The following is a 27,698-nucleotide window of genomic DNA, read 5'->3' as shown; positions in this document are numbered from 1 at the left end:
TCAATAACTTCTTTCGCAACCATAGTGACATTCTTTACTAATATTAATGGACTTTTCACCCTAAAATCAAATTTACAAATTTTTCTGTTCGCTAGCTGTAGTATTCCTTAATCCACATTGTTTTAGTGTGAGTTGCCCAATTTTAGAGATATTGACTGTACAAGCCTACCCCTCTCTTGTTTCACATGGTACTTAATGCTTAGTAGCAAAGTCCTTATGTAGACCTTATGTAGCTTCATGTTGTTTTTCAACAAGGAAGAGATCTCTACAGCTAATATCTCCCAAAACTAGGCAACTCACGACAAAACATTCTAGATGGATAAACAGCAAGCCAATGTGTGTCACTGTGGGGTATGCAGGTGTGTTGAGAGAACGTACCCAAAAGCAGACAAGGAGAGAGAGAGGACAATCAACTTAAAACAAAAGCGAGCCTTTATTCTGGCTGATGGCTGGAGTAAAAGAAAATAATGACAATGTGTACAGCAAATTTTGATGTGATCTGTCCCTCTAACGCTAAACACAAACCTTGTTTTCAACAGAAGTTAAAGATGTGGTCATTTTCAAAGAATTTTAAACAATAAAGAGTCCTTGTGAAATCTGACCTAACATACAACTAAACCATCAGAAAATTAAATTTGTGACTGCTTGTTATACGGCTGAATATATCAAATGTTTCAATGACAAAATGAAACAAGACAGAATTTATGAACTCAAGGATAATCATACAAATAAAAATTACAGCTCTAACCATTAGTACACTCATCAAGTTCAAATGATGTCCATTTCAAAGTAATTGCTGGAAAGGACATTGTCGAACTCTGTGCGAAATTCAGGATAAGAACTGTAAGTGCATGGCACTTCAAGGGTAGCTCCACAGGTGTGAGCAACAGGCCTTCTGTTGAGCCCAGTTTCAGCATTAAAACACACCAAAATTTTGTCAACACATATCACAGAAGATCCTGTGCAGAAGCGCAGGATTTTTTCAGCTTTGGTTTCATCAGCATTTTTAACATAACGCTGAAGATGGTTAAACGTTGTTTGTTCTCCGTGAGACAGCATGATTTGTGTTGCTTCAAATAGCTGCACTAGTCTTTTGCCTGTGGCCTTCTTTGTCTCATACAGAGATAACACACTTTCCTTGTCTGCCAGTTTCAGCTGCAGATGTGCCATGGGTGTGGAGAAGCAATCCATTATATACTTTGGCTCTTGGAGAATGGCCTTATGAGCCATTGTTTCAATGGCAGGCTGCATGTTGTTCTTAGGTGGTAGGAAGTGGGAACCCATCCTTGTAAAAAGGTCAAGCAGGTCCTCTTCATCATTTTCATCCATTGTGCCTTGGAGAGCCTTCTCAACAGCTGATCTCTCAACAGGAGGCAGATAGTTGAGAAACGATGCAATCAGAATGTCTACATCAACTGAGTCCATTCCGTGGATGCAAGCTAAAATGAAAGCCCTTGACAGCCTCACTGGAAAGACACCATGGTCTAGTAAGCCTTTCACCCATATCTGCCCAACTGCTTGCCATTCAGCCTCACTAAAGTCTGGCCTCAGCCTTGGAACTCGTTCATTTTCACCTTCACACTGTTCCAAAAATTGCTCCCAAAATGCAGTGTAAACCTCCCTTGACACCCCAGCATCATCAACAGCATTTTCATTTACAAAGTTCATCTTTAAAGTCACATTCAGAATGCGACTGTCCATATATACAGCCAAAAGATCATCAACAACTTTTATCCTGCGAATTGATACATGTAGGGGGCTCTGTGGGTCTCCTGAATTTGATGGGGAAAGTTGGTTGCTTGAATCTAAACGCAAACCTTGTGCGATGAAATTCAGTCCATGGTCCTGAGTAAAAGACAAAACATGCACATTCCATAAGAAATGCAAATGAATTGTACAGATTACACAATATCAATGTTCTGAAAAAGTTTGAAATTTATTTGTCTAATTTTAGTGGGCTGTACATTCCCAAACCATGGTTGCACTGACAATTTATATATAACATTAACATTGTGGCCTGATGGATGTCCTTGTATGCCTCACAGAAAATTATACAAGTGTTCTTTACATGTATGAGAAGACTCACTTATGTGCAAAATAGGTAGAGAACACAATAGTGACCAAAACAATGTCTCACTGCTGTGTTATGTAAATAATTTGATTTCAAGACTAAATTTCCTGTTTAATCTTATCTTAATGTAAAACACTGGAATTGTCTCTCAACTGACAATATCCTTTTAATTCAAATAGACCCACAAACTGCCATATCCTCAGAAAATAGCATGACATTTTTGGCATCTCTACAGTATGTAAAGGTAGGTGTTTATGGTTGCCTGAATTGATCCATCTTACCTGTGCAATCTGGGGTGCTTCCTCTTGTATTGACTGCATATGGGGTGTGGGCAAGCCATTAGCTGAAGACAATGGTAGCAGGAAACCATCCATAGGTAATCCATTTGTGTCGGCATTCTGAGAAGGAAGTATTGCATTAATTGACAACAGACACCTTAACCCTTCAAGATTAGAAGACTCTTCTTCAATCTTCTACCTTGGCCTATTCTAAGTCATGAATGTTCTTAAAAAGTCTGCAAAATATGTCAATAGGTATTAAGAAATAGAACAAAAATACACCACTTTATTTTCAGCCTACATGTCTCACTTACAAGAGTAAAAAGACATATTACAGTGGAATCCCACAGGTTTTTATCAGATCTTGATGTACTTATTGCTACTTAAAATGTTGTATTACTGCTGCAAAAAAATCAAGTTTTAAACAAACAAGAGATGAATTCTGATTAATAGAAATCGAGCAATTCTTTCACAGTACTGTAAGTTATTTCTTTTAAGATCCAAAAGAATATTACAGAAAATAACACACATGCTTAAATTTTGTCCAAGCAGGAATGCATGATCAGCTTTTTTAAAATCAGAACTATGCAAGTTACTGAATTTGATTATTAATAAATTTCCATATTTTGTCACACTTGAACCATATCAACCACAACTGTCCATGGTCTTACCTGTCTGAGATCCTCACTGTTGACATAATTCAGGGTTATCACGACTGTGTCATCACCATCTGCTCTGACAAGATCCTCTTCAGGATTCCATACAACCGTATCCGCTTCGTCTATGTGTGGAAAACGACATTCCAAATCTTCTGGAAGTTTGGCCCAGGACTCTAGTTTGAAGGATTTGTTAGGAACTATACTGGTCAGATCAATAATTTCAGAGCAGTGGTCAGGGAAATCATGATCACTTGAGTCAGTCTGCTGCCGCTGTCCCACGACAGTGTTTTTAATGTCTGTTGGGGTTGAATGCATATGATGGGATTTTCCTGGACTTTGTGTTGTCACTGCCTCACAGAGTGATTTCAGTTTTTTTGGATTGGGTTCCATCTGGAAATTGTGAATCTGTGAACCAGAAAACAAACACAAGACACAAACGAAAATAATTCAATAATTTTTTCAGCAGCCAGTCATTTTGTACATGTTAATGAATACAAAGCTGTAAGTCTTTCACAGATGTATTAAATGTACCTTACCACACAAGTCAACAACAAATTCCTGGAATAATTTCATCCTTCAGAAGTGCAAATATTCGTAGATGTACATAAAGCACTTGAATAAGACAACTCTTTATTGCAGTTGCACAGTCAAACCTAGTACAATAGTACAACAAAATTAGAAAATGTCGCATGTTACCACCGAGCACTACTAAACACAACAAAATACAGTAACTTTAAAGTGATCATTATTTTTAATAATAACTTTCTTATTTTAACAAACCTGTTTGCCAGTGTCACTGTCAGATGAATCCCCATGTTCAAGTAGATCTGGGACAAAATCATCTGTCTCACTGTCAAATCCAAGTAATGTCACCGGTGAATCTTCTTCAGTTATGCTGACAGAAAAATCCTCTTCAGATGAGGACTGAACTGTTAACAGTGTTTCATCTTTCGTGCAAATGTAAAATCTCAGGAGCTTCAATTTGGTTTGTTCATAAAGTTTGCCAACAGTGTCATCTAAAGCAATCGGATTTTTTTTAAAATCACAGATATCAATGACAAAGTCTTCAACTCTCCCTTTTGGCGAGTACCCATCTGGAAAAAACAGGTCCTTTCCCATTTCCAAAATCTTAGCTACAGTTGTAGTTTTTTCCACAGTTGCATGCCTTGTTCCTCCACCATTTCTGGTTCTCACTTGACGGTATTCATTACTGCTTAAATGAAGCCATCCGATTTCTATTTTTCTGCAGGTCTTCTCTGCTGCAGTATTTCTCTGTCTTGCCATCCCTTCACTTTGCTTTTGGAACACACCTGATGAACCACACAGCACTCCTTTGGTTTTTGATCTTACTTTCCGTTAGGGCTGCTCAATTAATCGAATTTTAATCACGATTACGATCTGGGCTTTCAACGATCATTAAAAATGACTGAGCCGATTATTAGCCCCTCCCTCATTTATCCGCGACACCTTAAAGGCCGGTCCGTGAAAATATTGTCGGGCATAAACCGGTCCGTGGCGCAAAAAAGGTTGGAGACCGCTGATTAAGAGGACCCGAGGGAAGCTCGGAAAGCTAAGCAGAAGTTATTTGGAGAGTGACTGCCGTTGGTTGAAAAGAGAGTTTAAAAAAAAACTTCAGTGGTGTTGCACACTATTTTATATTATTTTTTTTAAAGTCATTGTTAACCCTTTAAAGCCGGTCAGAGCAACACGCTCCGTTTTGCGTAACTATTTTTAAATCCCTGTAGAACCTGAACCGTGTAAGCTAGCGCAATAATTTGTTTTGCATATGAAACCGGAGGAGTTGTACTTACATCTTATGCCATCAGCTTGTCCTCGGTCACGGTTTCACATATAGCTTTGCAAAAACTGCATAAAAAGCGCTTGCAGGAACAAAAACATAATATTCCAGAAACACGTTTTGCCGATCCGACCAGCTGTTCGTAACACTTCCCAAAGTGAAATGATGCACCTGCTGTTTTCTTTGCAAATTTGCATCATAGGATTGTTTTTTGTTTTTCCTGCAGTATATAAAAATTGCTGTATCTCCAAAATAAAACTATGAAGACACTCAAAATAAATTTCCTGTGGTGGGAAACTATTTTTTGCAACTTTATTGTATTTAAAGTTTTGAGGGATAAACCTCTTAAACTTCTCCAAGTAGAAATATATGTAAAGAAAACAAAAGCGATTTTCAATTTTTTTTGTAGTTTATTGCACTTTTTTGCAATTTATGTAATTACTATGCACTTAATGCATACATATTATTAAAATATGGGCTATAACAGTTGTATTGATGTATAGCAACTTGAAATGCTCCCACAAATGGCACTACAGCATGTAAAAAATAAATAAATAAAAATAATATAAGCTCTGGTGGACTTGGTTCTATGGTAGGTCTTAAAGGGTTAAATAAATATCGTCAAATAATCGTGATCTCAATTTCAGTGAAAATAATCGTTATTAATCTTTCTGGGTCACAAAATTTTTTTAAACACATTTCAGGGGAGAACGTGGGTGTATAAACTTGAAATATCTTCTCGGTTTATCAAGATATCGCATATTTGCAAAAGTGCTTCGACGTTTTCCTTGATGTCTGTTACCCACCAGCTCGATAGGTAGCCGAGAGCTCAAGGGTCACTAAAGCCGCCAAGAACGGCACAACTCGCGGCATATTATTTTCAGATCACCGCGGACTTTAGCTACTCAGGCTAAACTTAATATATAAAACACTTAGACAACCTAAAAATGTTAATGTTTGGCTTTTTTCAGTGTTTCATTTGTTCGTGAGTAAAACGGTTTGGCTGAGATTAAAGTTATTAGATTAAATTCGATAAAATAAAACTTTATTAATCCCCCGGGTGGGTTCCACATTGGTTTTACAGCGCTTAATCAACGTCACACAGAAAACTGATTAAACAGAAGTGCGAGATGGTCGAGAATTTACTCCAGTGTCGTCTTATATTTTAGATAGAAAGGAGCAGACGGACGAGCTTATTACACTCCACCGAGACAGCGGTGACGCTAATCAGAAGGCTAGACCGTCCAATTTCCCCAGCCGTTCTGAGAACCCGGCCCACGTAGACCACGAAGCCCGAGTCCTCGGGAGGATGCAGCCCATGAATTTGGACACGATTTGAAATTTCAAAACATATGTGCACTTAACGAGTTATGTTTAATGAACCTGAACATATTTACAAGAATTAACATTAAAGGCCTGCATATACGACCTCGGTTTTTCAACAAGTTACTCGCCTTTTGAACCGCAGTGTTTAATGCTTTGTTGTTTATACGTACTTTGTCTTGTTGCATGTGCATGATGTAGTCGTGTGGGACCTCTCTTGACCGCAAGAAATGTTCTAAATCCTCCTCCATGTCCGCACCGTATGGAGCCCCGTACCATAGCACCGCACCCTTCAACTGAAACGCTATCAAAAAGGAGCGGGATCTTTTGCGAGATCTCGCAAAAGTCCGTCTTAATTTTTTTTTTCTCCCTAATTTTTTTTTTCCCTCCCTAATTTTTTTTTCTCCCATGTCCCCTGGGGGGCTCCGTAGGATTCTGCTAATTATCTAAGTAGCTGAAAAACTGATAGCTGATCAGTTTCACTTATTTAAACAGCGATTGTACTTTTTAACACCAAAAATGGAGTTTAGTCTTCAAGCCAATCATTCCATTCTTTGATCATTTTTACAGAAAAGGTAAAAGCATTTGAAACTGTTATGACACTGTATATTGTTCTCCAAAACAGATAATGGTAATTTTTCCTCTGTGTATTTCAGCAAACTGTATATGGTTCAGGAGCTCAAAAAATAACTTCAACCATATTTAAGTGCGTACCCACAGGTGTTCCTCAAGGTTCAATCCTAGGTCCTCTTGTTTTCTTTGTATATTAATGAGTTTCCATCTGCTTGCTCTGGAGCTAATATGTGTATGCAGATGATGTAATAGTGAAACTGCTGCTAAACAAGCGTTACGTCTGAATCATTCTCCTTTTCATTTAAATGCATCTAAGACAGCGTGCATCTTTTACCAAATCAAGTGGAAAAACCAAAATCAGGATGTTCTGAGTCAAATGTTTAGATATCAACTCTTAATTAAACTTTAAGTCCCAAATAAATAAAAAAAAGATTTGTAATATAGTTTAATATTGACAACTTAAATATATATGAAATACGTTCATACAGCTTAAGTTACATACATTTTGTCCTCCATATTATTTTAGTATTATTTTGTTCAGCTCAGTTCCTTTACTCTTCATATAATAGATGCATTAAAAACCCATATGAGTTTAGTGCATTTATCAAATACATGAATTTGCATCTTTAATTAAATCAATTATGAAACAATATAGCTCCTCATTGATTTAGTTCATTACCACCAGGATAAAAAGAGACCAAATTACACATTTGAATAGAGAGGGCTATATTATTCCTTTAAAGGATGTCTGGTCTTAATGCATTTTCTGTAAAGGCTGTGCAACAGTGGAAGATCACACCCATTAGTTTCAAAGATCAGAACACATTTTCAATGAAAACTGAAGACTGTTGAATGATAATGTCAGTACTGAGCTAAGTTTTACTTTAGCCAGTATGTCCCTTCTCCTTATATAAAATTGATGCGTTCTGATTCTAGTGTTCTTTCAAGACCCAAACTGGGACTACAGCTGAAAATTAGCTCATGGCCAACTCTGGTGCATTTTCAACTAATTTTATTAACATTTCCCAGTTTTAAAATTAAATGTGTAAACTTATTTACATTGAAACAGGAATCTCACCCCTTTGGCCCACTTAAGATCAGAATGTGCTTTCTTTGCACAGTTAAGCCTCAGACATGTCTATAGACTGGTCAGCAACCCCTTTAAAGCGTGAAATGCTTTAAACTTTATTCCAAATTCTAGTTTGCGTTCCCTAGGTGGTCACAGTTGTCCCTAGCGACCTGCCATGGTTCACCATTTGTAGCTTCATAGTCCTAGAGACCAAAGTTACAATTACTGAAGTAAAATGAAAACAAAGCACAGGAAGAACAGTTTCAATAATCTTTATTTCATAAAAAAGTCAAATCGGCTTATCAGATTAAAGAAAGTAGAAACCAATAATAATCGTTAGCTGGCGAGGCATTTTACAGGGGGGCGTGTCTTCTGACAAACTGACCGGAGTGACCTCGACAGGCAGTACAAGTTTACCCAAAAAGTCAAGAAGGCGAAGTTTAAGACCGAACAGGAGCCAAAACAATGAGCCGAGTCAATTTTAAAAAGAAAAAAATAAAGAGGGGGAGAAAGAAAAGACTTTGGCTGTAGTCGCATGAAGATGAACCTCAGACTTATGAGCAGCAGCCACTGAAAATCAAACACGTTTTCATAATCCAAATTACATCAAAATGACCAAAGGGAAGAGAAGGGGAGAATTTGTCATTTTCTGCTCCCACTGCCCTCCATACTGCGAGTTAAGGACCCGTTTTATTTGGACAAACTAAGCGTTTGGTAGTGGTGGAGGATTGTTTGCATTTGTGGATAAATAAACCGTAACAGGATGTAGAAGGAGGGAAAAGGGCAAAGACATTCTACTGCTCCTGCTCCTACTTTTTAAAAGAAAAACAAAAGAAAAACAAAGCTCGTCTGGCAATTGAGGTTTTAGTCCGCCTCCTCTTCCTCCGATTCCGACTCTGCCGAGAGAAAACACAAGAGGACGAATCAGTCAAGACGCTGATCACTTTACAACATCTTGTGAATGAGTAAAACGATGATTTGATTGTGATTGTCTTTAAAGTATTTAAGACCTCCTTTTTCTCATGACTGTACAGTCATTTAAAGACTGAGACCTTTCCCAACTACCTGGTTGCCTCCAGCACCCTGTGCATGTGAAGAACTCGCCACTAAAAACCAAACAGCATGCAGTCATCCTTTGCTCCAGTGAATACATCAGGACTAAACACTGATCTGGTTTCAGAGGATTTCAAACAAGAAAAATACTCACTCTCCCAGGATTAGAGACTGTTTGTGACGCCTGGCAACCATCAGTCACTAGAGAAACTTTTATTCTGGCCAGTTTGTTAGTGCTGGGTAAAAATCAGTAACAAAAAGGCTGCATGGAAACCCCTTGATTGGTGACAATTTGTCTCAATTGCACAGACAAAACCTGCAAACTAGGAGCAACTGAGACAAAATACTTGCAAACCACTCGCCAAGTGGGTGTGAAACTTTTGACATAAGCCAGAATTGGAGAAATTGAACTTGTACCTCAACTCTGCAAATATATTGCAAAAAAGAAGCAACCGATGACTTTAGAGGAACTTTTTTGGACTTATTTCAAGTTTCCCTGCCACTCAGGAATAGTTTGCATCTTCCAAGCAAAGTACTTGTAACCAGGTTTTTGGTTCAGCCCCCTCTTGTGATCAATTTCGCCAAACAACAGCTCGTTTGGAAATGAACATTTTCCCTGGTGATTGTCGTTTGCAAGATTGCCACTTACTCTAGGGCCATTTATAGAGGCATTTTGCATTATACTTTGGCTAAAGCTACAGCTTCAAGTTTTATAACAAACATCCTGATACACTAGCACAGATGGCCAGCCAGATTATTATAATAATAATTATATAGCGCTTTTCAACGCCACTATTCATTCATTCTCTCACTCACACTGGTGGAGGCAAGCTACGGTTGTAGCCACAGCTGGTGCTCGACTTCCCATTACATGGCCACACCACAGAGCATTTGTGGTGCTTCAACCAGTTGTGGACCGATCGAGCTCTGTTACCTGACATGCCAGCATCAATTACCATGTGGGTAGTAGTCATGTGACTGTAAAACATCTCAAGCATTTCATATTGACCTGTGATTGAGTCAGCTAACAAGCTAAAACAAAGCTTTAGCAAATTCATATATAGTATAAACTCCTTTGTTGTCATAAATACACTCAGGTACATGTCTATACATGCCTTTAATCATACAACGTGACAGGTGCATGTCTAACTGGCCTGTTCAATGCAGAGCTCCTTTAACCTTTTAGTGGCCTTTCAGGTTTTGAGCATATGCCATCAGCTCTGAACACAGCTCCTCAAAACACACAAAACCCAGGAAGTGCAGGTTATTTCTCCATCTTTACCTTCCTCAGCATTCTTCAGCCACTCCACAAATTTTTTCATCTGCTCGAGGAAAACGCTCTTCCCCTTGGCAAGGTGGGCTTCAGTGTACCACTTCAGTATGGCCTCTTCACTCAATACATCCGCTGAAAGAGAAAACAGGACTGTGAGGAGGGCGGGCACATTAAACTTCCACCAGGAGAGCCTGAAACCTTTGTAAAGATTCAAAGAAACAATTTACTGATGCTTGGTGAGAGTTTCTCTATTAAAAACAATCTGGACTTGTGGGGGAAATCTAAGACCAATCAAAGCTGAAGCTGTGTGTAAAAAGGACAATGCCAAGCCAGACTTTCTAGTGTTTGGGTAGCAAAAAAAAAAAAAAAAAAAAAGACACCAAGCACATTCAAGAAACAGCTTTTTAAAGTCAGGAAATGGGAAAAATGACCTTTCATAAACCTAAAAGACGACAAGACAAGCTGTCACAGTCAAGCTTTTTCCTCCTGCTGTAGCACCAACCTTTATAGAGGAGCACCACGATCTTCTGAAAGGCCTTCATGAAGTGGATGTTGTCGTAGCAGTACTCCTGGATCTTCAGCAGCAGGCTGAGCTCAGACAGACCCTGGGAGGTGAAGGCTTTCAGCAGAGGGCTGTATTGCTGTGGAGAAAGAAGCCGCTAAATTAGAGCATGTAAAGCTGCAGGGAGCAATACTGTGGTACACGTGGAGCCGTTTCCTTTCACCAACCAACAGTCTGGGACAGATTGATTGATGTACACGAGCTTTAACAGCTTCTCATGCAGCTTTGTGATTTTCTTCCTTAAAAGTTTTCAGGTCGGTCAAACAGACCAATCACATTTATCCATCTAACTCTGAGTTTCAATAGCAACCAAGATACTTGTAGACTTCCTGTTGGGTTTAGAAGGCACAAAGATGCCTTTTCAACTTGGGATATTACACGAGGCCACTGAATTTCATGCAAGCAGATTAAAATCAAGTGCTGGGGCTCCTTTATTGAAATACTGTAGGTGGCGCCATAGACCCAATAAATACTACAAAACCTGCCTCTTGACTTTAAAATGCCAGCCTTCCAAAATGGGGTTTAGGGCATGTTTCCACTGAGATACATGTGTAACATCCCAAGATGGACAAAATGAATCAAATTTCACAGGTTAGTTTTGTAGGTGATGCTATTGAGGTGTTTTGCACCCCCACATGTGTTAGCCCCATAATAAAGTCTTCATTAGTCTTGAAGTTCATGGGTTTGAGGATGTTTAGACACTTGAAAAGAGAACATTTACTGGCAATAATAAATAGACGCTGTAATTTGGGGATTTATTGCAGTGAGATTGTTGCTACTGCTGGACTAGAGGCACAATGAACTAAACGGGAGGCTTTTATTTTGCAAATCTGCCACCAACTTGAAAATCCTGTTCAATTCAAATATTCCAAGGCTTTTACTTTGAAGTAAGACATAGCTGTGGTTGCGGGATAAGCCTTCAGCCGTAGAGTCGCGTTTCCTGCACAGGTTCATTAATTAATAATGATGAATTAATCCCTTTAAGCGCTTTAACCACAGCTGTGCTCCTCGGCCCTGCTGCGTACCTTCAAGTGTTTGATGGCTTGTTCGGTCACGAGCTCTTCCTTCTTGTTCCATTCCACGGAGCTCATCACACTAGTCCAGATGATGCTGATCATGGCCTGCTCAGAGAGGTTGGCCTTCTTCATCTCCTCCCTAGTGAAGGCGATAATCTGAAGGAGGGAAGGCAGCGAGGTTAATCACACACGTCAGTCACTAATGAAGCACACATCTGTTTCTGTGCTTTTTCATTCAGAGAAACTGAGTGGAGCAAAAACAGAAGTGTTAAAAACCTGTTGTTCAGAGCTCAGTGTATATCTTTTATGATAAATTAGGCATTTAAATAAGTCAGCCTGTGGCCTCACCTCCTTCAGAGGGTCACCTCGGGACATCTGCTCCTGGAGCTCCTTCTGCAGCTCCTTGCGGGCGCCGATGGATTGCTGGTTGCGGGCGAAGTCAGACAGCTCCTTCAGCCCGGCGTCGGTGAAGTACTTCGAAAAATGCTCGCAGCTCCGTTTGTTGGCCGGAAAGAGTTCCTGAGGAGGAGAAGGATGTTCACACACCAGTGAGACACTGGCAGCAGGAATGGGTCGACACGTGGCCCCTGACTTGTGTTTTTGCTTACCATCAGCCTGTTGTCCATGCCAACTTTGCGAAGACTGCCAGCAACAGAGTTGATGTCCTTCTCGTTGATCCATGACTTGAACAGCTTGACAGCGAAGGCTGCAGAAACGCCTGGACAGAGATGACACAGGTCAGAGCTTCTTCTGAACACAAAACCAACTCCTTTTTTAAATTAATTTGACTGCCCTAATTAATGTTAAGCTTCCCAGGGAAGCTGTTGCACACAAGAACCACAGAAAGTGTCAGTGTTGCAGGACGAAACCACCAAACTGTTGCTGTCACTGATACCCGACCAGCTTTCTGACCGTTTCTGAGCCATGCATCTCTGCAAACCCAGACTTAAGACGTTTGTCCTTACCTTCTTTGACGAGGTTCTCGTTGAAGAGACTGTTCAGGATGGAGGCTGATATGCTGCCGTTGGCCAGCAGGATGCCGGTCAGCATGGCGAGCTTGTTGCGCTCAGACTCAGTAAACCCCTTTAGAAACAGCAGTAACTACAAAGAGAACGCAGACAAGTTTAATGCATGTTTAAGCTTGAAAAACAAAAACTGTGGGCATACTTACATCCCTAGAGATGTTAAAACTCCCTTCCACTAAAGAAATTTCTTTCCAGACATGTTGAGAATAACCTTTTAAGCAAATCAAATCCAGGGTTACCACACATTAAAAGTTTGTATTTTGAGCTTCTGTGGACGGTCAAGAGTTTTAAAATGTTTGTATCAGCAATAAACTAGTGTAACTTCATGGGGCTGCTGTGACACCACGCCTGGGATCACTGCAATGCCCTTAACATCATTGAAAAGTGCACAGTTGTTTCCAAATCCCATTAGATTTTATCAATTGTGCAAACCGTTCAAGAGTTGCGATAAAAAGGCCCAACTTATCCCCAGCAACAGGTGGGTCGTTTCCCACAGAGCTGCTCGCATTTGCGGAAATGTAAGGGCACGTGAAGAAAAAGCACCTCCTGTGGTGTGAAAGAAAACAACGCACACCATGCAGCAATTAATTTCTTATCCCATCAGTGGACATCAGCTCCATCTTTGACTGCAGTCTTTGTGCTTATGGCACCAGTTTTCTACAGCAGGACTTAAACTCCATGTATGGTGTCACACACCCATCCTACGCTTCCTAGTACTGTGCTTACAAGCATTAAATAAGCACCACATAATGATCCAGCGGCACAAAGTCCTTGACTACACTGACAGACCCGACAGCCAAGCAGTCGTTCCCATTTCAGCTCTTTGAAGTGGTGCACTGCAACGCAAATTCAGGCTTGTGGATGTCACTCAGACACGAGCAGACAAAGTATAATCAAGGCCCAACCCCCCAATTACTGGCAGTCAAAAACACCTCAAACAGCCCGACCACTTAAAGGTATGATCTGGTGCTGCAGTTGTACTTTCAAAGATCATGGCTGCTGAAACTGCTAGCATCCAAGATGGTGCAGCTGGGAGTTTGTCCAACCACAGGAACAGAGGTTCATGAGAGCTGACCAACTACAAGGGCCGCAACAGCAGCGAACAGACTGCTCTAAAGTTGGAGCACATTAAAAGAACAGGGATAGCAGAGGCTCAGCCTTCAAAATAAGAGCATGAAAAATATCAGTTAATCAATTTTGACTTTAGTCTTGTTTAGTCGGCTTGTGGGAAACTCAAAAGTCCGCAATTAAAACTTTTAACACCAATGAAATTTTATTTTTAGATTAAGAAATTCAGAAACTTTTAAAACATCTACAGTACATTATGTACTTCGTCTGCTGCATAGTGCCTTGCTTTGGGGGAAAAAAGTTTGTTATCTTGAAAACAAACGAAGGGAACTGCAATCAACAGCTGGCAACCTCTGCCTCAAACCGTTCCAACCAGCTAAGCCCAGTTTGAACTTATCCCCTTATCAGGATCCAGTTATTGCTCACCTTCTTGATCTCCTCTTCGAAACCCTTCTCCAGGTACTTGTAACGCCTGATCAGCTTGTTAAAAACCTGTTTATGAGTCAAAGAGAAGAAACGGCCTGTGAGCATTACCTGCTTGTCACGCGTGCTTCATTTTTAAAACGCATTCATTAACAGGGACTGACCTGAGCATATGCTTGCATTGTCTCCAGGTCTTCTTGTGCCGTGAAGAGGCAGTACTCTGTGCGGGTCATGTCATCAGAGAGAGTCCCTCCTGGGGCTGCAGACACACATAAAAAGGTAAATATATACATGTATTACACACATTTCTGCACACAAGTGACGACAAAACATGTCGCAACTCACCCAGCATCCCGCCAGCCACCAGGATGTCAAAGAGTGTCTCTGCATAGCGGCGGTAGTCAAGCTTGGCGCCAGAGGCATCGAGGAACTTTGCGACCGCTTCCAAATCAGTGCCAGTTTGATTCAAGCCTTGTACGATACTTTCTTGAAACTGAGTAGGGTCAAATCTCTCCTTTTCATCTGTGGGAAGACAACGACACACAAACGTTGATTCAGAAATGAAAGCAGAGTGTGGAACAGCAGGGCTGGGGATCAGTGGATCCAGGAATCAGCACTCACCTCTTTTCCTCGTTTTGAAACGCTGGCCTGTTAGCGTTGGCTTTTGCTGCTTTTGATTATTCATAAAAGACACCCTGAAAGAGACGAGAACACACAGAGTTAATGTTTAGCTGCACAGGCAACTCATCAACGGGCCCTGTAATTATGTTTTCTCCTCCCAGCACCTGGGCGTAAGCCGGGTTATCCACACGTCCTGTAACAATGGGCTGTGTAGAATGACTTTAGAGTCTGCTGGTAATTCAAAAAGCTGGTGGCACCGACCGGAGATGAAAAGTTTTTATTGTAAGAACTTAGTTTCAGTTTGTTTTCAATCAGTTTACTCTCTGGGAGTTTCCAGAGTTGGCTTATTCTTTTCAGTTTAGTTTTAACTTAAAACCTGTTCAGTTTCAGCCAGGCTTTTATTTCTCTCACTTTAAAGAGAGGATAAATTTCAAAAGTAATCATGAATATTTGAAGGACGCTGCGAGTCATACAGGAAGGCTCATGGAGTTAAATTATTATCAAAATGGTATTTTTGGAAATGCATTAGTTCCTATTTAACTAAAACACATTCCCCCTTTCATTTTAACAGGGTGTAAAAACCCTTAAAAGGTACAAACAATGAAAAGGCCCGACTCTTTGCCCGCGATGAGGTTCATTGTGAAAGTAACCAAAGTGTTATCACAGGACGAAATGTTCCCTTGCTATAGCAGTCAAAACAAAAAAAGTGCACACTCAGCAAAAAAAGAAAAACAAACCTAGTAGTGAAGCAACAATTTCTTCATTTTAATTTACTTAAATGTTTTAAAGTCTGAGTTCTTCAGCAACAAACCACAAAGGCCACAAATCATGCTTGTTAACCATGTCTTACTTCCAGACAATGATAAAAGTAACCACATTGTTCCTTTAATTCATGGATCCCTGTTGAAAAAGCAACACGCTGATAACAGTAACGATGAATAACACCCAGTTTTGATCTTTTTTTGAGCCACAAACACACAGTAGCCTTTACACACTAATAACCCACTGGTTTAGAATAATAATAATAATAATTCTGGGACATTTCAGCCAGCAGCATCTGTACATCCCTGAGAGAAACTGCAGTACTACACTGGCTGAAATGTTCCTTCACTGTGTGGGAATCAGTCAAACTGAGTTGATAGAGATAAGTAGAAAAAAGAGTGCAAATTAGGGAAGGGAAAAAAAGACCAGCTTCCAAGACTTCAGCTCAACATTTAGTCCCATCAGCTGACAAAACAGGGCAGTAAATGTCATCTTATTAACAGATAACAGCCAAGGGGCTGATATTTCTTGACGCTTTTCCCTTTCATGTCCAATTTCCCCCCTCCATTTCTACCAAAGAGTGTAAACATGTTTGAGTATTTAAACCCATGACACCCCTTTTCTTTGCAGTGATGGCTTCATTTCCCTCCTAAATCCCAAACTCTCTTCTATCCAGGCTCAGGGTCCGTCAACAGCTGGATTAATGTCAAGGAAACTCACTGTGTAAGTTATTTTGCTGTAGCTGAGACGTTCACGTGCCTCTTAAGATTAAACCAAGTAACGTGTATATCTGTAACCACTGCCTTCACAAACACAGAGAACGTTAGAAAGTATTTAACTCTAAGAGATGCGCATTTATCAGTTTTAAATGGCAGTGTAGTTAACCACTATCCGCGAGCATGCAGTTGTTTAGTTTTAGCTGTTCTGACTTCATTTATCTTACTCCAAGGAAAGCCTCCTTAATCTATTAAAAACAGCCTGACATAATACAGATTTAGTTCAAAGTAAATTAAATCCAGTACGGCTGCTTTTCCTCCCCCCGGGCTTTGACTAGCTACTCACACAAAGGTGAAGGAGTACTCGACAGACAAAAGACAATCTGCGGGGCTATAAAGGTGGATGCTGGGAGGTGGAAATAACCAGATGTATCAGCACGACACTGCTTAATTCAATCACAGTACACAGGTGTGACCTCAACGCGAGCACGTTCCACGGATATTTCCCACGGATAGCTTTCCGCTCGCGAGCAATGAGGGATTTTCTGAGCAGCTGGCTAACTGTGGATTAGCACAGGCTAACTCGAGGCCTCGCCATGCGCCGAGCAAGGTAGCCGGGCCCGCTAGCACGCTAACCACGTTTGATTACCGTTCAGCCTCGGCTCACGCACGCAAGAAAATTCACCGCATCAGCACTCCATCGACTATAAAACACAACCACCTGTCGAGCTGTCATGAAAAAAAAACCCCATCCATAACAACAAAGCAGAGCCGCAATCTGCTCTGTAATGGAGCTAATGCTAAGTTAAAATTCGCCCTCCGGCGGCGCCCATGATGGCAACATTCCCAGGCCGAACAAAACCCAAAAAGCAAAATTTCCTGCCTTCAAACAGGCCACATCAGTACACGCAAGGAGAGGGTGGCGTGGGAACCGAGGCGAGGAGCCGGAAAATGAGAGTACTCACCGAAATTAATGCAGATAAAAAACGGTTGTGAAGCCGAGGAATGGAAGCAAAGTGTCGAGTATCTGAGCGGCCCAAACAAAAAGACCTTCCCGTCAGGACTTCCGCAGGCTCCGCCCGCTGCGCATGCGCTTTTTAAAGGGGATTTCCTTTGAACAAAAACGTTTAATTTACTGATACAGAAAGCTTTTTCTTTGTTTGTTTGTTTTGAAATACATTACAGTATATTTATGTAGCTAACCCTTGCGTGGTCTTCCTGTTTTTGTTACTCAGCCAGTGTTAAGTTATTGTGTTATTAAATCAGTGCATCAATAACAATGTATGTAAAAATACATAACAGATGTTTACCACATACATGGTTCATATTTCAAATATGAAATGCTGCTTATTTTTTGTGATAAAATGTAACTGAATAACAGATGTGAGTGAAAAAAAACATGTTTATCTTGAAAAAATATAAATGAACTTGATTAGGAGCAGATTTATGTCAGTCTATACAACATAAACAGTCTGGATATGCATTTCTTGCACTTTATCCCTGTATAGCAGAGATGTCAAACATAAGACCTAAGGGCCAAAATCGGCCCATCAGACTCCAATTTGGGACCTAATTAACAGCACTGGAAAACATGAACGAAGGTGTAAAGTTTTATGTTTCATAAGCTTTATGTTTACTGATAACGATCTCCCACATGGCCATTCATGCTATGCCAAAATAATTAGATAATAGATTAAAAAACCTAACTGGTAGAAAGTTCCAATTTTTTCACTTACTACACATAGGGTAAAATGTGCCGGGATGCTGGAGCACAAACGAACAGCAGGCCATGCAGGGAGAGGACAGAGTGAAGGGAAAAAGTACCTCCATACCTTTATGGCATGAACACCACCTGTGTGATATAAATGCATAAGGCTTGAAGTCTCTGAAAATGTGTTAGTCGATTTGTTCTTCATGGAAAATCACCCAAAGGGAAGTATTCTGTGGCTAAAATAAAAAAAGAAACTAATTTCCTTTAGGTAAACAGTGAAAATAGCTCACAGACCCAAACACACTACATATAGGTTCATTTATTAATTTATCATATACATATATGCACACAATAAACATATGATTGATATTTCCAGGTGAAATTACATTCCCTTTCATGTTCCCTACATATTCTAACATTTTTCCCTTTATCAGTGTCCGATCACACCAAAACCTCGATTTTTATTTTTTACTTTTGCACTGGTGTGTTTCTGGTCATTGTCCTGCTGCAGAACTCAAGTGCTCTTGATCTTCAGGGCATGAACTAATGCTCAGACATTCTCATTCAGGATTTTCTAGTAGAGAGCAGAATTCATGGTTCCATCAATTACAGCAACTCATCCTGAAGCAGCAGAGCAGCCCCAGACCATCAGACTGTTGCTGTGAAGTTGTTTTATGTCTGATGTAATGGGACTCAAACCTTCCAGAAAAGTTCAGCTTTTGCCTAGTCAGTCCACGGGATGTTTTCCCAAAGGTCTTGGGAATCATGAGGATGTGTTTTGGGTACAGGGTGAAACGAGCCTTTGTGTTGCCAATTCAGCCATATTTGAGCCTTTTTAACATAATTATCAAAGAAATAATCCAACTTGCTGTGAGGCAAACACCATCACGCAGTGTTGGTGAATGAAATTCAATTACTGTACAAGTAATACTGTACAGCTTATGGATGCAACTTACCAACTAGCTAGCTAACTGCTGAATAAAGTATCACCCAAATGCAGTGTTTTCTAGTGCAGAAAAACAAACAAAACACAGGATGGCAGCAAACAAAAAGCGTCAAAATGCAGAATTCAGAAATCACCCGAGGATAGTGCAGTTGCTACTTCCAGCTTTGATACGCGCGCACACACACACACACACACACACACACACACACACACACACACACACTCTGCTGTTCTAATTAAGTTTCAGCCAAAGACAAAAAACAAAACAAAAAAAAACAAAACGTTGTATTGTTCCGATAAATCACAAGTGTCTGTGTTACATAAAAGTTTTGCCTTCAAATAGTCCAGTAACCCAGTTAGAGCGTCTGTAGTGAGTAATCCATTACAAATGTTATTCTGTAAGCTCTTTAATTGAAATACTTCACCCTAAAAAATTTTTTTAATTTACTTTTATAAAAACTAATAAGATGCCAAATTACAGTTATTTATCTACATTCCTAAAGAAAATCATTTTCTTAGAGGTTGAATGTTGTGCTTCACTAATTTCTCACACTGTGCCAGGTAAACTTTAGTAATATAACATGACTTCAGTTTGTTATTTGCCTGATATACAGAAATATTTTAGTTATAGGCAAATATGGCAGAATTTAAGAAAGAAAAGAGAAAAAAAGTATTTGTATTTATGATAGGTTTACGATGGTTGTGTGGAAGAGCAGAGCAGCAGCTGCTCAAATATGCAGAACCACCACACCACAGTCAAAGCCACTTATATCACATTTTTTCTCCATTCTGATGCTCTGTTTGGAGTCCAGCAGGTCGTCTTGACCACATCTACGTCCCTAAACATGCAGAGTTGCTGCCATGTGAGTGGCTGATTAGGCATTTCTTTTAATGAGCAGCACAACAGCTGTAGCCAGTGAAGATCATCCTTGTGGTGTGATCATCCTCGTGTACCAGTCAGCATGGCCTTAGTCTCTAAAGTGACTTTGAGTTCATCCTTAGTTTTACAGAGACAAAAGGTGGATTTTCTTTGCTTTATTAAACATAATTTATGTTTTCCCTTCTAAATCAAGCATTCAAGCACAAAACAAATCAATGCCTTCAGACAAAACCAAAGATCAAGTGGACGATCGTCTCACATTTATGGAAGCCTGTTTCCGCCACTTAAAAAAAAAAAAAAAAAAAAAGATCCATAACTCAAAATTCCGAGTTATTTTCTCAAAATTCCGATTTATTAACTCAATATTCTGAGAAAAGCAACTCGAAATTTCGAGTTAGCGCTGCCAATCAGTAATCTACGTGAATGACGTCATTTCCTTGTTACCCGGAAGCTGAAGCCCTCAGCTACAAATGCTACAGCTAAGCTACCGGTATTACATCCAGTCGTGAATGCACAGATTGCTGAGTGTTTTCAGCCTGGCTTCACAAATGATGAAATCCCTGTGTTATTAGCTGAATCACATGGTGTTACTATCAGCAAACGTATTCGCAAAAGCGCCAATTTGTTGGGATCCTTTTTTGAGTGCGCGTTCCTCTGCGCGATATGCTTCCGGGTAACAAGAAAGCGACCTCATTCACGTATATTTTTGATTGGCAGAGCATTTCCCATAACACAGAATAAATCTAATTCAATCACAATGTTGATTCTTTGTGTTTAAAATTAATAAAAATGAGGAACACGTCTGCGGGCTGAAACCCACTCGAGTGGCCACAATTCTGGTTACATTTGGTAACAGAATAACTAAAAAAAGATATCTATAAAAGATTAAAAACTAACTGCACTGTGCATGTGGTGGACCACCACAAAAAAAGAAAAAGAAGAGAAATGATCATCGGACTCTGTGACAGATTCTGTGCAAGTGAAACATGCAGTCTTAAATCAAAGGAAATTTGACTGCACAACAGCGTTAACCGTGTGTATTTGACTCAGTGGGTAGGTGTGACGTGTGCATCGCAGTGATTTGTGTTTAGCTTCTGAAATCTTAAATTCAATGATACAATAAAATCTGTAAAGGTGTTAAACACTGAAGTGGATTAAAAGCACCTTTGCCCCGCGGCTGGTATTTTTTGCTACTCTAAGTGAATTTCACCTGATATTAGCTAAAAATGATTAGTTTAAAATCTTTAGTTTGATTCAGTCTCAGATGTCCAAGGCCCACGGCTTGAAAGACCCTGGTTTGCTGGCTGGAACCTGGAAACAAAAAGAATAGGAATTAATGTGTAAAGTTTTGGTCTTCAAAACAGTTCTGCACACCATCATCATTCCCACAGGTATGAGCTTCCTGCCATCACTCACAGTGGCCTCTCATTAATATGAGCAGAATGTGCTTAAAGTTTATGTGACAGCTGAACTCCTCGACCTTTCCTGTCTGTAAGCATAAATTTACAGTTACAGGACCTGAAGTTTACAAACTGTCCCGTTTAGGCGAACTCCAGATTGTGTAGCTGACATGTGTAGTTACCTTCTGAGTGAATGGGGAGGCAGAGGCTAAGCAGGCCCTCTCTGGTGTTGCAGGGGAGTTTAGAGAAAAGGGTCCCTTCAAACCAGAATCGGAGCGAGCAGCAGCCACGGCGTCTTTGATGGCGAAGAACACCGAACTGCCCAAGAAGAGGGTGGGTTCTCCAATACCCTGCACAGGAGACAAAAATCAGCAACGCACCAAGTACAATAGAAAACTAAAAGACTGAGGTGTTTGGAAGTAATCTTCCTCCTTGTGTCTGACCTTTGAAGAGTAGATGGCGTAGGGGTTGTCAGAGTCGGGCAGCAGGTAGACGTTAAACTGCAGCGGCACATCGCAGACCGCCGGGATCTTGTACTGAGACGGTCCTCGAGTGTACAGCAGCCCGAAGGGAGAAAACTTCAGCTCCTCCAGAGTGTAGAGACCCAAACCCTGCATGAACGCTCCCTCAATCTGAGAGAAGGGAAGAAATCAAGGAGAGAGACGTTAATTACTACGCTCTGCTAAAAGTTGTTTTTTTACTTAACTAAATTCAGCTGTTCAGGTTTTAAAACACTGGGTGAAATGGGTGCAGCCACTTACTGAACCGTGCAAACGGGCTTGAGTATACATATCGACTGGGGGGGTTTGAACAGTTCTAACAAACCTGAAGGTCAGCTCAGGTAACTTTTGGCTCTGGACCTCTGGTTCCCCCTTTTTAAATGATTAAAATTGCCATGGTTTGGTTGCAGACAGCCCTCCGCGAACCTGGTTCTGCCAGAGTTTTCTCCCTGTTAAAAAGCAAGTCTTTTCTTTTCCATTTACACCAAGTGCTTACCCACAGTGGGTTGTTTGATTGCTGAGGGTTTCAATGCATTATTGTAGGGTCTTTATCTTACAATATAAAGCACCTTGAGGGGATTGCTGTTCTGATTTGGCACTATATAATAATTTGAACTGAATTACTTATTTGGTGTGACCACCTTTATTCTTCAGCACATTCTGAACTCTCTTAGCTTTGTCGTGTCTTTAATAAGGGTGGGTTTTAATGATGGATTCTGGCTTGGATAACGTGATATCAATTCATTAAAATCCTGAATCGATTGTTTTATACAAATGTATTTTGCCCAAAATTCCAGAATCTCAGGTGAAACGTCACAAAATTTTGACAACCACCAAACATTTAAAACGGTAAATGAGAGCAGCTACACGGGTTCTGCACAAAGACGTAAACACAAAGCGCGGACCCGCGGATCAAAATCAGTGAGATGTGGCTTTCTCACCGATGGCACGGACACGGTCGGGGCTGAAAGCCGACAGCTCGCTGATTCTGATGTTTTGGCGGGTCCGCGCTTTGTGTTTACGCCGATTCTAAAGCTGTTAGTTTGATCTCTCTCCAAACAATATTGACTGAACCAGCAGCAAAAGAAGATCCAAACTAAGCTTCACATAAACATCGTTTTGAATTCCCTCTGACTTTTACTGTTTTGCATCCACCACAAAAAAACAAACAAACAAAAAAAACAAAACAACCCACACTTCATGCACAGCTCTCTCTCTCCCTCTCTGTACTTCAAGAACAGTTTCCCGTCTATCCCTGAAATCTGTTTTCTGCATTATTCGCTTGCTTGTTACGCACAAGACTGTTGTTTACAGCGCTGTCGGCCGATGTTTTTTTTCTTTTCCTTTTACTCACTTCCAAAAAGAAAACCTAATTTCTGCTGTTCTATACTGAACAGATTTAAACTTTGTAAAATTATACAAAATGCAAAACGCTCAGCCGTGTCTCTAATAAAACCACTGTAACTTCAGAGGTAATGTTCATAAGCTGATTAATGGTTTTCTTTCGTTTTCGATGTACTGCAGAATATTTTTATAAAATCCCAGGCCAGGAAAATCGCCCTCATGTTTTTCTGTGTTTTATCTTCAGCTACTTTGACACAAAGGCCTCTGCTGTGACGCTCACACCTTTGATAAAGTCTTGCGAGTGTCAGCTTCCTTTTTATAGATACAAAAATATGTAAATGTACTGATCTGAATTATAATATTTCTGACTGAGGCAAAATTTCCCAGATTCAAATCAAACTGAATCGAATCGATTCAGGACCTTTTGAATCGGAATCGAATCGATTCTAGAAATCAGTGACGATACTCAGCCCTAGTCTTTAAGTAGTCTTCAGGAATAGTTCTCCAGGCTTCTTGAAGGACATTCAAAGCTCTTCTTTGGATGTTTCTGCCTTTTGTTATGTTCTCTGTCAACATGATCCCACACTGCTTCAATAATGTTGAGGTCCGAGCTCTGGGGAGGCCAATCCATGACTGATAGTGCTCCACTGTGTGTTTTTCTGTGCAGGTATGATTTTACTGCTCTGGCAGACCTTCAGAAAGCCCAGAGAACTATTTCTCAAGAACACAAATTCTGGCTCCAGTCTTTTTCATGCTGTTTACATTGTGTTGGTTAATGACACTGAAACAACTGCCAGGCAGTCATGCAAAGATGTAAAATGGCCGTAGGTCTGACCTGGCCCATGTCCACAGATGGGTTCACACTTTTGCCGATATCCACTACGATGTCAGTCCTCAACGTCTGCAAGAAGCACAAACATGAAAAGAAAACTAAAAAAGGATTCCTTTATTTTCTGGCAATATTCCTTCTGTTTGCAGCAAGTGGCATTCAGAGTCGAGACCGTTCAGACAGACCCTGTATTCTCCGGTGAGGCAATCCAGCTCCACCTCGGAGCAGCTCACTCCGTAGGTGTAGTAAGCATAAGGCTGGCCCTCCATCTTGTCCCAGTCGACGTAAAGGTCAGGACCTCTGAGGACAAACAGGAAGATACAGTCACTTACTGCTACTTCATCCATTATGGGTGTGGGGGGAGATTTCTATCATACTTGTAAAATCCAGTCGCTGACAAACTGATCTTCTCCATAAATGCTTTATTGGCCTGCGTTCAAAGAAAAGTTATGTTATTTAAATGCTCCAAATCTAACAACATCATTCAAGGATTTTCGTACCCAGCTCTCCCAGGTTCCTTTGGGGTTCTTCTTTCTGATTGGCTCCAGTCGCTGGTACAGAATCTGGCAGGCATCTTTGACCGCCATGCCGTTAGCATCGGTACCAAAGGACGCAGCAGATGGGCAAGTGTTGGGAACGGTGTTGGTGCTGGTTTCACTGATGTAGATCTTTGAGGGCGGGATGTGAAGCTCCCGGCTCGCAATCTAACAAACAGAAAAAGCCAGACCCCGAAAGGCATAAATCTGGTGTTTTTCTGCTTTTTTGTAATAATACTGAAGCACAAATCTGGCCAAAGACAGACCAACAAAACGAAAACAGCAGTGACACAAACTTTACAGTATTTTTAATGTTCATCCTCTTAACGTCAATATCTGCAAATGTCTCAAAACTACAACCAAACCCCCCCAAAAGCCAAAAATAGTTTACTGAACATTTCTGATACATAAGCTAATAATTAACACCTGCTCATTGCAGCCACAGATGTCCCGTGGTGCGACCTGGCCGGTGAAATTTGCACCTCAAACAGTGCAACTCTCGGGAACTATTTTCAGTGGCGGATAAATTAGAATTGGTGCCCTTTTTGCATTTGTGGCAAAACGATGGTGGAAGCGAGCATAACGGGAGGTAAACCTTTGTAAGCAGGTAAAAATAAAAATCGTGTCTACCGCTTCACCAGTCTGTTGCCTTCACATGTTTTCAGTGCTACAGTTATCTCACGCAGATTATCCAAATATAATGGTGTTAAACATTAAACTGGAAGGCTCTAATGCAATATGCAGCAATACCGTTAAGCTGTTGTTGTTTTAATCCACCCAACAATTGTCTTATCTTTTAAATAGCATTAAAATAAATGCATTTATCGTGTGATTCTTTAAGTCTTTTTATGCTTATTTCTTGATTTTGATGCACAAAATGATTTTATTATTTAACTATTTTTAACATATTCCTAATTTATACATCTCGACGTGCTATTTTTTTCCCCATGTACTCCATTTATATATTTACATTGTACATTTATATAGCTCAACATGTGTTTCTTATTATATTTATAAGATTTTTACATGCATACATTAACACTAATTAATTTAAGTTAACCTTTTGGAGTGCATTTTTTTTTTTTTTTTTAAATACACAAATACATGATATTTTGTTATATACACATTTTTTTGTCGTTTCCAGTGAGGTGCTTCACACAGTACCTGCTGCATTTTCGTGTGGACTCCCTGACCCATCTCCGTCCCACCGTGACTCACCAGAACCGAACCGTCTTTGTAGATGTGGACCAAAGCTGCAGCCTGCCACAAACAAAACTGAACTAAACAGAAGCAAGCGGCTACTGAGCTGACTGCATGCAACCTGCAGTCGCGCAGCCACAGCAGTAACAACTACAAAGAAAAAAAAAATACCCAAAAAACACAAACACAAAGACCCTGAAACAGGCTCTTGTCTTTACACACAGGACTTGAGCAGAATTGGCTCTTTGGCTTCTGTAAGCTGTAAAAATCTAAGATATATTCTTGCAGTGTGTCATTCTGCAAGACTTCACGGAGTCATTGTGACATCACAGGGTGTCATGCAGTGTTGTGCAGCTCTCTCCATGCCCTTTTGCATGATCTATTACTAGATATGGCTTCTTTTTGTATGGCGCCAACAATGAAGGCAAAGTTTTTGCTGACTTTCACATCAGCAAAAACTTGTGAACATGAGCACAAAACTCTGGAAACTCCAAGCCTGCGGGGACAGAATAAGATCAGACCTGATTAAGGAAGCCATCTGAAAAGGCGATGCCATATTTGATGGGGATGATGGAAATCCCCCTCTTCTTCCAGCGGTTCTGCTCGTTAAACTGCTCGATGGCGCCACGGCGGGCACTGTAGTCAGACCGGCGCTTGCACTCTTCCCAGCAGCGCAGCAAGTTCTCGGGGTTGAACTCAAACTTGTAGTGGGTGGTCGAAGGGCCCCTGTACATGTTCATCTCCCGAATCTGATGAAGGATTTTAAACATTTAATTAGATGCTGTTTTGTAAACCTGGTCGAGCTCGTGGCAGGAGAGGTTGGGGCGGAACCTTGTCGGCGGGGCATCCCAACACCATGGCAACGTCGTTGATCATGTTCTCCACGATCAGCAGGCCCTGGGGCACCCCAAAGCCCCTGAAGGCAGTGTTTGATGGCAGGTTGGTCTTGCATGCGGTGCCGCGACCTCGCAGATTGGGGATGTTGTACGCGGTGTCCATGTGGAGGACCATCTTCTCAGCAACCTGCAAACACCACAAAATCCACTCTTACGTTCTTTGGCGTTTCACTTACATTTATCTCCAGTAGCATTTCCTTTTTCCACTTACCAAGGGAGACTCATCTACAGTGTTGCCACTGTTGGCAAAGAACTGGAAATCTGCAGCAACAATCTTCCCATCATTCATGAAACCCACCTGAAACAAACAGCAGTCAACTCCCAGGATGATGACGAACACAAGTCAACAACGCCTTTAAAACTAAAAAGTTTAAAGATCTTTTGGTCACAACCTTTCAAAACTGAAGATGAAATCCTTTAAAGCCCACATTTGTAAACCACCAAGAAAGTAAGAAATGTAAGAAAACTCTTTACAAAAAATACTGGAGCTACCGCTCAACCTCCTAGTAGATACACCTATGGTATTGATTTAAAACTCCTACATCGCTTCTTTGAGTTACTGGAGTCACAAACTTAGGCATCCACGTTTCACGCCTGCTCGGTAGAGTGCAGACAATACCACATCAGCCTTTACAGCTGAGAGACAAACACAAACCTCTCTGCAGACTCTGCTGCACCTTGGTTCTGTCTTACATCACACTGTTTGAATAATTAAAGCGCTGGAAGGCTCCCCTCACACAAAACACTCAGAATCCTAACCAATAAATAACGATACCAAGTATATTTGAAATTCAAAAGTAATTTTCTTAAAAACTAAATAAATAAAATAAAATCAAAACAGTGGGCAACACCTAAAAAATTAGAAGGTATATCCTGTGCGCTTGGTTGTACCTTATATTTTCCCAGGGTGGGATGTCGGCCTCCTGTAATGAGCATGTCCTCGCCGCGCTCCAGGACACAGCGGACGGCACGATTGGTCCTTTAAACAGTTATAATAAAAGAAAACAAAATGTAAGAACTTTCCAGCTTCTTTTTCTTTATTAATGTCTCTTCAGGCCTCAGTAACACAGGTCCAGAGAGTGAAGGTAAGCGACCCTTAGCAACTGCCAGCTGTTAAGGAAATTGCTGTATTCCCCACTAGTTGGCCAGTGGCTACAGAGATGGTG

At 40.6% G+C, this 27,698-nt stretch overlaps 3 protein-coding genes across 5 annotated transcripts in view; all 3 read right to left on the bottom strand.

Moving 5' to 3' along the window:
- Window positions 1-409: 409 nt before the first annotated feature.
- On the bottom strand, window positions 410-6,450 carry LOC113017018 (uncharacterized). 2 transcript variants are annotated; one of them, XM_026160281.2, is made up of 4 exons: window positions 6,303-6,450; window positions 3,021-3,413; window positions 2,353-2,469; window positions 410-1,845 (listed from the first exon to the last, which is right to left on the bottom strand). In XM_026160281.2, the coding sequence occupies exons 1-4, from the start codon at window positions 6,378-6,380 to the stop codon at window positions 769-771; spliced, it is 1,665 nt and encodes a 554-aa protein (XP_026016066.1). In that variant the 5' UTR covers window positions 6,381-6,450; the 3' UTR covers window positions 410-768. The 2 variants fall into 2 exon arrangements, with proteins under 2 accessions (XP_026016066.1, XP_080153669.1); XM_080297543.1 differs by lacking the exon at window positions 6,303-6,450 and adding an exon at window positions 3,545-3,665.
- Window positions 6,451-8,027: 1,577 nt separating this feature from the next.
- On the bottom strand, window positions 8,028-17,394 carry bzw1a (basic leucine zipper and W2 domains 1a). The gene is made up of 12 exons (XM_026158790.2): window positions 17,256-17,394; window positions 14,813-14,886; window positions 14,537-14,713; window positions 14,356-14,450; window positions 14,195-14,260; window positions 12,641-12,776; window positions 12,284-12,393; window positions 12,024-12,194; window positions 11,685-11,831; window positions 10,600-10,738; window positions 10,107-10,229; window positions 8,028-8,667 (listed from the first exon to the last, which is right to left on the bottom strand). The coding sequence occupies exons 2-12, from the start codon at window positions 14,874-14,876 to the stop codon at window positions 8,636-8,638; spliced, it is 1,260 nt and encodes a 419-aa protein (XP_026014575.1). The 5' UTR covers window positions 14,877-14,886; window positions 17,256-17,394; the 3' UTR covers window positions 8,028-8,635.
- A 2,573-nt stretch (window positions 17,395-19,967) lies between these two features.
- The window catches only part of aox6 (aldehyde oxidase 6), a 28,875-nt gene continuing 21,144 nt past the window's right edge, over window positions 19,968-27,698 (bottom strand). For both annotated transcript variants that reach the window (XM_080297542.1, XM_026158183.2), the window contains exons 23-34: window positions 27,424-27,511; window positions 26,744-26,830; window positions 26,468-26,659; window positions 26,158-26,385; window positions 25,601-25,696; window positions 24,401-24,604; window positions 24,278-24,330; window positions 24,086-24,200; window positions 23,907-23,972; window positions 21,671-21,859; window positions 21,410-21,577; window positions 19,968-21,138 (exon numbers count right to left, since the gene is read on the bottom strand). In XM_080297542.1, coding sequence (XP_080153668.1) covers window positions 21,088-21,138; window positions 21,410-21,577; window positions 21,671-21,859; window positions 23,907-23,972; window positions 24,086-24,200; window positions 24,278-24,330; window positions 24,401-24,604; window positions 25,601-25,696; window positions 26,158-26,385; window positions 26,468-26,659; window positions 26,744-26,830; window positions 27,424-27,511 — 1,537 coding nt within the window. In that variant the 3' untranslated portion in view covers window positions 19,968-21,087. The remainder of the gene's footprint in view (window positions 21,139-21,409; window positions 21,578-21,670; window positions 21,860-23,906; window positions 23,973-24,085; window positions 24,201-24,277; window positions 24,331-24,400; window positions 24,605-25,600; window positions 25,697-26,157; window positions 26,386-26,467; window positions 26,660-26,743; window positions 26,831-27,423; window positions 27,512-27,698) is intronic.

Source organism: Astatotilapia calliptera, chromosome 23 (assembly GCF_964374335.1).
Source record: "Astatotilapia calliptera chromosome 23, fAstCal68.1, whole genome shotgun sequence".
Taxonomy (NCBI): domain Eukaryota; kingdom Metazoa; phylum Chordata; class Actinopteri; order Cichliformes; family Cichlidae; genus Astatotilapia; species Astatotilapia calliptera.
This window is presented reverse-complemented; position numbering and strand designations above follow the sequence as displayed.

What these genes read in the sequence shown, in the direction of transcription:
- bzw1a (XM_026158790.2), bottom strand. Translation starts at nt 14,876, where the DNA reads ATGAATAATCAAAAGCAGCAAAAGCCAACGCTAACAGGCCAGCGTTTC. An exon ending in GCATGGACAACAGGCTGATG is followed by an intron (nt 12,195 to 12,283) that starts GTAAGCAAAAAC and finishes TCTCCTCCTCAG; the next exon opens with GAACTCTTTCCGGCCAACAA. An exon ending in CGTGGTGCTCCTCTATAAAG is followed by an intron (nt 10,230 to 10,599) that starts GTTGGTGCTACA and finishes TTTCTCTTTCAG; the next exon opens with CGGATGTATTGAGTGAAGAG.
- LOC113017018 (XM_026160281.2), bottom strand. Translation starts at nt 6,380, where the DNA reads ATGGAGGAGGATTTAGAACATTTCTTGCGGTCAAGAGAGGTCCCACAC. An exon ending in ACAGTGAGGATCTCAGACAG is followed by an intron (nt 2,470 to 3,020) that starts GTAAGACCATGG and finishes CTTCCTTCTCAG; the next exon opens with AATGCCGACACAAATGGATT. An exon ending in AAGCACCCCAGATTGCACAG is followed by an intron (nt 1,846 to 2,352) that starts GTAAGATGGATC and finishes TCTTTTACTCAG; the next exon opens with GACCATGGACTGAATTTCAT.